This window comes from Trifolium pratense, linkage group LG2 (assembly GCF_020283565.1).
Source record: "Trifolium pratense cultivar HEN17-A07 linkage group LG2, ARS_RC_1.1, whole genome shotgun sequence".
NCBI lineage: Eukaryota > Viridiplantae > Streptophyta > Magnoliopsida > Fabales > Fabaceae > Trifolium > Trifolium pratense.
Genome location: NC_060060.1, coordinates 3440183 through 3448499, shown reverse-complemented (window position 1 = coordinate 3448499; position 8317 = coordinate 3440183). Strand labels below are relative to the sequence as shown.

The window sequence follows — 8317 nt, the reverse complement described above, 5'->3', positions numbered from 1 at the left end:
AACTAGGGAGAGTGAGGTACACAAGAGGGTTCTAAATAATTCATAGTACTTTACATAAAATTTTGGAAAATTTTTATGGAATTATAATATTTTTAATTACCTTTTTACTCATTTAATTAACTAAAAATAGTTTCGGGTCTCCAAAAATTTCATACAATATACCAAAATTTCCAGAATATTATCTACTATTTTATTATGAAAAAATAAAAAAAAAATAGAGCCTCCCTGAGGCCGCACGCGCCGCCGATGAGAGTGGGCGTGGGCGACGCGCACTATTCATCGTCCCTCCCACCCGTTTTATGCAGAAACGGGTCGTGCGACCCGGTTTTTGACCCGGTTCGATCTCCCTCAATACTCAACGAAACTCGACGTTCCTTATATGAATTTTGATCGTTTTTCAATTTTACAAAGGTTTCCGGTATTAGTTTTTGAAATCGGCGTTCGATTCGCACGTAAAATGAGGTCGAAATTTGAAAGAAATTTAAAAAATGTAATAGTTGTTCTATTGTTTCAAAAAAAAAAAAAAATGTATTTTTATGATGCAAATTACATACATGCCCCAGTTGCTCTATTGTTTCAAAAAAAAAAAAAATGGGTATTTTTGTCCAACTCAAAAGGTGCACCTTGCTAACTTAGACCTAACTAGGGTCTAAGTTAGAAAACCCCATATATATATATATATATATATATATATATATATATATATATATATATATATATATATATATATATATATATATATATATATATATATTTATATACATATATACCCACTAAAGATATATCTTTAATTCAACATCCCAAAAAGGGGTAAAAGTTTAAAACAAAAGCAAACTCTAAAACTTATAGAATATATGCTTCCTGAGGCACCAGTTTGAAAATTCCAAAGGACCCCAAATCCTATGCCAACTACACCTATATATCTTCAAAAAAATCCAAATCTTCAAAAAAATCCAAATAGCTAATTTTTTTTCCATAATTAAGTACCCTGGGAGATCTTCTAACAGGACTACTAGAACATTTTACTTCAGCTTTCACAACCCTTTTAAGCATCATGTGACTTTTTTTGGCAATGCTTCTTGTCAGCACCTTTTTACACAAACTACTTGTATCCTCTACAATCTTCTTCTTGATACGTTTTTTCTCCTTGCGGTCACTTGATAACTGTTCAAATTCCAATTTCTTTGGGTTAAGTGGAGACCTAACATTGCTTTGCTCATGAATAGGATCAAATTCAAACACACTCATCAAAGATTGTCTACTTTCAGCTGCTGCAACAATTGAGACTCCATTTTCACCATTATTAATCAAATCAACCTGCGGTTGAGATAACCTAAGACTCCCGATATTGACGTTAGCTTCAGCTACCATAGGTTCATGTGAAATCACATGAGCTGTGTTTTTGTGGAAAGAAGCATTCAAGTCGTCTACATCTGAGACTCTATTTTCACCATTATAACCCACGTTGACCAGCGGTTGAGACAACCTAAGACTCGCAATATTGTCTTTATCTTCGGCTTCCATAGCTTCATGCGAAGCCACATCAGCTGTTTTTAGGTGGGAAGCCACATCAGCTGTTTTTAGGTGGGAAGAAGCATGTAATTCGTTAACATCTGAGACTACATTTTCACCATTATCAACCATGCCAACCTGCGGTTGAGGCAACCTAATACTCACAATATTTCCATTATCTTCAGCTTCCATAACTTCCTGTGAATTCTCATCAGCTGTTTTTTTGTGGGAAGAAGCATTTGAGTCATCAAAACCGGTAACTTTATCCACATATTGACATTCATTTCCTGAACAATGAACAAAATAATTTTTCCAATTGTGTGGAAATCCAACTAAGAACCGGCGACATACCTGTTGAAAAACATTGGATATTTACAGAAAATTAATTGTGTCACTAACATTCAATCCATTGAAGATTATGTGTGTATTAAGATAAATTAATAGACTCTAAACATAATGTCTTTGTGTCTAGTTTCACATGACAAATTTGGCAAAAGTATAGATGTTTGATTTCTACCAAACAAAAGTGATAGGTTGATAAACCTCTTTATGGTGTGTGGAATCAGTGTGTTTGAAACTATAACTTGGAGCTTTAGGTTCAACACATTGTGAATGATGAAAGTGAACACACACTTAGAAAGGTAATAATACATTTTGCTATGAATTAAAAATTTTACAGTACTTTTTGCATCAAATTTCTTTGAAAGTAAAAACATATGTACTTGAATAAAATTAACTTCAAACTCAATTAAACAAAAATTTGTTATAAATATTTAACTGTATGCTTGGATTCACTTTTTGAGAAGCAAAAAAGTGATTCCAAACACTAATGTTGACATGTTTCGAATATGTGTAATTAGAATCACTTTTCCCTCAAGAATGAATTATAAATTGAAGCTGAAATTTGGAGCTTTGGTGTACAAATGTAATTTTACTCTCAAATTATTATTGAATCACTTTTAGTTGAGTGTATCTAAACACAACATTTTAAATACAAGTCAATTTTAATTAAAATCAAATTTTCAAAAAAATATTTTCCCACCATAGAACCAAAGACACTAAATATATTCAAAATCAACTTTGTTAAAAGATAGTGCAAACAACTCTATATAGATAGAGAAGGGTGAAATGAAATCAGGAAGAAAAAGGGCACCCTACATCAGAGGAAAATCCATTTTGAGATGTACGAGAGGAGTTAATAAAACCACGGAAGATTATTGTGATGCCATCTTCAGTCTCTACAACATTGGGTTCATGCCTCTTTACAATCACAGAAGATAGAAACATTCTTTCTCTCCTGCACCAATAGTCACAATAATAAATTAACCCAAACAGAGAACCAATTAGAAACCTAAAATTGAAATAAAAATGAGAAAAATTACTCCATTGAAGCAATGCCAGCAAGAGCTAAACCCTTGCACTGGTTTTGAGGCTTCATGAGCCACCATTCGTTTAAGATAATCTACAAAACAAGAACGTAGAATCATGATTTTGTGTGTATTGTGATTCATTTGGTGAAGAAAAGAAACAAGAGTGAATGAGAAATACGAGTTTAGATTTGAAGACTGGATTGGAGAGGGGCGTGGTGTTGGATCGTATTGGGGTGTTGAAATCCATTCCAATTCTTTAATGATGAGCAGGCTCTCACTTTCTTTTCGTTTTTGTTTAGTTTCTCTTCGCTTTCTACTTCACTTTTGGAGGCCAATTTCGCTCCTAAACATGTTCAACCATTTTTTCATACAATAGTTGACATATTCATTTCATACAAATCAAGAAAAGCATCACGACTTGCGTATATTTGATATATGAAGTGTCGCATGATATATTACAATGTACACTTGAAGTGTGTATGAATGCAAATGCAATAGAGAGAATTAATTAAATGACACCTAAAAAATAGCTTTCACAATGGACACACATATACTACTTACTAGTACTAGACAACATCATTGACAACTTGTGACACCAAATTCACGAGATTAAGCAGTGCTTGCATACATGTGTATATCAGCAAAAGAATAGTAATAAACTAAAAGAAATGGCAGCAAATGAGATAAGGGCACGAGCACAAACAACTCAAGTTTTGTCACTCTTAGAATCTGATATCACTAGTACATACAATTTATGCGAAAGGATTCATTTCCCGTTTTATAGATATCCTGTCATCAAGAATGGTTTCTAAAACGCAACATAGTATATAACTAAATAACATTAAACTTTCCTTTCCTCAATTGCTAATAACAAAAAGTTGAGTTTCTGAATATAAATGGAATAAAGTAGCATCAGCATTATTAAATGTAGTGAAATGAGTGGCAAAAACATGATAAGTAGCTAAAATCTCAGATTTTACTGTTTGTGCCCAAAATTTCTATCATTTACACATATAACAGCAAAATCAAAATACATAATATGTTCAATTGAACATGTTCAATGTCAGTAAGATAACAAAATTATATTTCATAGTGAATATACAATTAGGATAAGAAAAAACTATAAAAACAATAAAAAAAAAATTACAGTGATGAAATCATACCAGGTTTAGTTAAAATATCACAAAGGCAGCATATAAATGGAAGAAAAACCAAAAGAATGAGTGGAACTGAAATTGATAGATAAAGACACCCTCACAATTACATAATCCTAAGCATCAAGTACATAACCAGAATCTAGAAGCATAAAAAAGACACTGCACTATCTGGTTAAGACACAAATGACAAGAGTCGAAACACGATTTACAGCACAAGAGGCAAAATAAACAGAACAAGTGAAGGAACCAACAACTTAAACACACCCCTGAATTAGTAATACATAAATCTAATGTTGTTTTCACTAAATCTGTAACTAAAAAAAGACAGAAATTAGAATGTTAAGAGTCCCACATCGGTTGCGAGATGGCCTAAATGAATGTTTATAAGCAAGATGCAATCTTCACTTTACAAGCCGGTTTTGTAAGGATGAGTTAGGCTCAATACTCAATTCTAAGATGGTATCAGAGCCTCTCTACGATCCGTTGGGCCACCTGTTATCAGGTTTCCGCTATCGGGCCACCTACCGTTTATATCCACGCACCAAGCCCAATAGTGCTGGGCGTGAGGGGGTGTGTTAAGAGTCTCACATCGGTTGAGAGATGGCCTGACTAAGTTTTATATACTAGAGGCAATCCTCACCTAAGATAGAGACTGCACAAGAATATAGCTATGAAAATAACTCAAGTTCACAAAAGAAAAACATTGGAAAAAAGAATAGAACTTTATTTTGAAGCTAAAGAGCACCACACCAAGAAAGAAATCACTCAGATATAACTTGTTATAGTGGACAATACTTAAAATTACACCAAAATCAACATAGCAAAAAGAAAGACATAATCTATCAGTTTCCAAACGATTGCATCAAAACACCATAATCTTGAAAAACAACCAAACCCTCCAGATTCAAAACAGAATGTCTCATATAAAGATAATAGCTATATATAAGCTTCGTGTTTCATCCAATTCCAAATCCATGACAAACCCAGGTCACTTACAAAACTACATCAAAAGACAATCAGTTCATAAATCCAATCCAATCTTTTGCAAAACATCAACTACATATGATATGATTCAAAACAAAACTTCCATACATAACTTGATCTTTTCCTTCCCTCTTTTCTAAACTGCATAATTTATTAACACATATTCACTCCGTTCTTTTTTAAGTGTCGTTTTCATCACTGCTGCACACATTCGAATGCATAAATTTAATCATAGTATCTTTAATTATCTATTATAAAAAAAAATATGAAAATTTTATATTTTGAAAATATTTGTACTTATTTGCTAATATTTGGGTTTATATATCATGGTCAAAGTAGATTATGTGAACAGTGCAATCCAAAACGACACTTAAAAAGGAATGGCGAGAGTATATTGTTATGAAAAAAGACATAATTTATTAAGACAACTTATTGGGGGTAATTTTTTAATTAGGGTTTTCAACTATAGGCAAAAAATTGTAGAAATTTGAGTACGTGATACGGAGAAAAGCATACCTCTGAAGACGAGAGAACGTGAATAGTGACTGGAGGTGTGAGAACGTGAGGTGAAGAAGGATGAAGGCGGAGTGAGTTCGTGACCGGCGGAGAGGCGGAATGGAGTGAGTTCGGCCGGTGGAGAGGAAGGGAAAGGAAGAATGGGGGGAACTCTTTTCTTTTCTTTTTTTGAAAAAATATAAATTCTTATTGTAAAATGTTAAACAATGAGTGGCTATGAAAACATATGACATAAGTTGAGTAAGGTTGTTTGGGAGAACATATGAAAACAGCTTATGACATGTTTATGTTTATGTTTATAAGTTGTTTTCAGCTTATTTTCATAAGTTCTCCAAGATAGCTTATGAAAACAATCAGACAAAAAAAAATTAACTTTCTTTTATCTTTTGCTACAAAAATGGGTTATACATAAGTGTTTAAGCTGCAAATAAGTTGTTTAACCAAACAGGGCCTTACTGACATTTTCGCTTATTAGCATATATAAATAGAGTCCTTAAACATGTCATCATATCTCATGAACTAATATATGGTTATTACAAATGAAAAATTAATCTTTAAATGAAGAAAAACATAACATGATGTTTAGTTCAATGAAGATCCATTACCTTGGTAGTGTAAACTTTATCACCATTATCATTTATGTAAAACTGAAGATACATTGTTGCTGAAATATGACTCAAATAAGATTATGAACCCTAAAACCCTGCAATGGAAATTATAATTATGTTAAGAAAATTCGGCTACAATAACAAAATGAATTGAAAGATTCTGTGACTCACCGGTGAAAATGCTATCTTTCTTTCAAACAGCAATACGAAAATAATGCTTCTTTGAACTTCGACTGATCCTTTTTGAGTCTTGAAATCTAGAATCTTAAACCCTGGAATAAGGACCAGGATTTGCTACAGTTGCAGATTCAAACAGTTATATGCAGATATTAATCTCATCCGTTAAATTTAGACCAGACATTCGGACGGCTTAGATTAAAAAATCTTTTTTCCTAGCGAAATCACAAAATTTCATATGAATCGCAATTCTTAAACACAGATACAAAATCCTAATCACGATTATGATTATAATAATAAACAAATAACGAAATCACGAAATTCATATGAATCGCACAATCAAGAACTTCGAAAGTGAAATCAAACAAAATATATAGATATAAACGATGAATAATATGAATATGATTAAGAATTAAACGATGGAAATTGAAGAATCGGTGAAAGTACCGTAGCGGCGCAAATCTGAGAGGAGGCCGCGGAGAGAGTGAGAGAGAAGAGGCGTGCCCTAGCTAGCAAATCTGTGGATTCGATGAGAAAGAAGAATAAATTTTCTCCAACTTTAATCGGGAAAGTTATATAACTTCCGAACAATGTCAACCATTTGATCATGTAAATGCACCAGATCTTGCCACATGTAAACATTTTTATTTTTAATTTAAAAACAGTAATTATTTTCGTAAATAAAAAAGATTTCATGCAAGATAACTCTTGACCTTATGTATTCTTTCCCTTAAGTTGATATCATTAGTCATATTTATTTTTATTTTTTTTAAAGATGACACATCATCATCATAATAGTATGAGAGATGACACATAAGTATCAACTTAAGCTTAGAAAAAAAGAAAAAAGATAAACTTTGTTAGGCTGCCACATCACCAAAAAAAAGTTTGCTTTACAATTATATATAGAAGATAGATAGATAGATAACGATGGCAAAAGTTAATATGCATAAGGGGATGTTTATGCATGGTGCATAAGCCCAGAATTACTCGCGCGCCCCCCAGAAATTTCTCGCGCGCGCCCCCCAGCCCCCCAAAGGCTCGCTATCCCCACCCCCTTTATGCTAATGCACACGTTTTGTTTTTATTTTTAGCCTACTAGGCCTGAAAGCCTAATTGCTACGCGCGCCCTCCAACTGCTACGCGCCCCCCCATTTTCTAGCCCCCCAATTTCTAGCGCACCCCCCAGGTTTTTTTTTTTTTTTAGATTTCTAGGCTTTTTTTTTTTTGTCTCAGAATCGAATTTGAACGGCAATGAAGAACGTATGAATTAGACTCGAATTGGGTAGCTTGGTTTTTCTTTTTGTGATGAGGTTTTTTTTAGTGATAAAATATTTGTGTTTTTGCTGAATGGAGACAAAGTAGAGTGATTAATTTTTATTTTTTTTTATAATTGTTGAGTGATTATTGGTTAGAGAATCTTGAGATGTTAATTTGGTTCAGTAATAGTAATAATAATGAAGGAATATTATTTCAATAATACAATAAATTCAATATTAAAAACACAATATTGATTTCAATAAACACATAAAACCATTTTATAATACAAATGGTTTCACTTTTTAACTCTCTGAAACCATTTAACCAGCATAATGGTTTCCAGGATTTTTAAAACCATAAAAACACAATATTGATTTCAATAAACACATAAAACCATTTTATAATATAAATGGTTTCACTTTTTAACTCTCTGAAACCATTTAATCAGCATAATAGTTTCCAGGATTTTTAAAACCATAAAAACACAATATTGATTTCAATAAACACATAAAACCATTTTATAATACAAATGGTTTCACTTTTTAACTCTCTGAAACCATTTAACCAGCACAATGGTTTCCAGAATAATTGTAACGAAAATTCACTGTTCATCTTCTCTTACGCGAAACAGTGAAAACGTGATCACTATTCATCCGCGATCACTGTTCATCTTCTTCACCTTCTCTCACGAACTCACACCTTCTCTCACGAACTCCGATTCCAATTCATCTCA

General features: G+C 32.7%; 1 protein-coding gene across 5 annotated transcripts; it reads right to left on the bottom strand.

Annotated features, from left to right (window-relative positions):
- Nucleotides 1-750: 750 nt before the first annotated feature.
- Nucleotides 751-6875, bottom strand: LOC123906974 (kinetochore-associated protein KNL-2 homolog). 5 transcript variants are annotated; one of them, XM_045957013.1, is made up of 8 exons: nucleotides 6772-6801; nucleotides 6319-6441; nucleotides 6145-6242; nucleotides 3061-3225; nucleotides 2895-2974; nucleotides 2671-2809; nucleotides 1313-1863; nucleotides 751-1252 (listed from the first exon to the last, which is right to left on the bottom strand). In XM_045957013.1, the coding sequence occupies exons 4-8, from the start codon at nucleotides 3127-3129 to the stop codon at nucleotides 916-918; spliced, it is 1176 nt and encodes a 391-aa protein (XP_045812969.1). In that variant the 5' UTR covers nucleotides 3130-3225; nucleotides 6145-6242; nucleotides 6319-6441; nucleotides 6772-6801; the 3' UTR covers nucleotides 751-915. The 5 variants fall into 5 exon arrangements, with proteins under 5 accessions (XP_045812969.1, XP_045812967.1, XP_045812964.1 ...); XM_045957011.1 differs by having other exon boundaries at nucleotides 751-1863; nucleotides 6772-6875; XM_045957008.1 differs by having other exon boundaries at nucleotides 751-1863; nucleotides 6319-6419; nucleotides 6772-6863.
- Nucleotides 6876-8317: the final 1442 nt, after the last annotated feature.

Coding starts and splice junctions, on each gene's coding strand:
- LOC123906974 (XM_045957011.1), bottom strand. CDS start 3,129: ATGGATTTCAACACCCCAATACGATCCAACACCACGCCCCTCTCCAAT. Junction 2,975..3,060: donor CAGTCTTCAAATCTAAACTC/GTATTTCTCATT, acceptor CTTGTTTTGTAG/ATTATCTTAAACGAATGGTG. Junction 2,810..2,894: donor GCTGGCATTGCTTCAATGGA/GTAATTTTTCTC, acceptor CTATTGGTGCAG/GAGAGAAAGAATGTTTCTAT.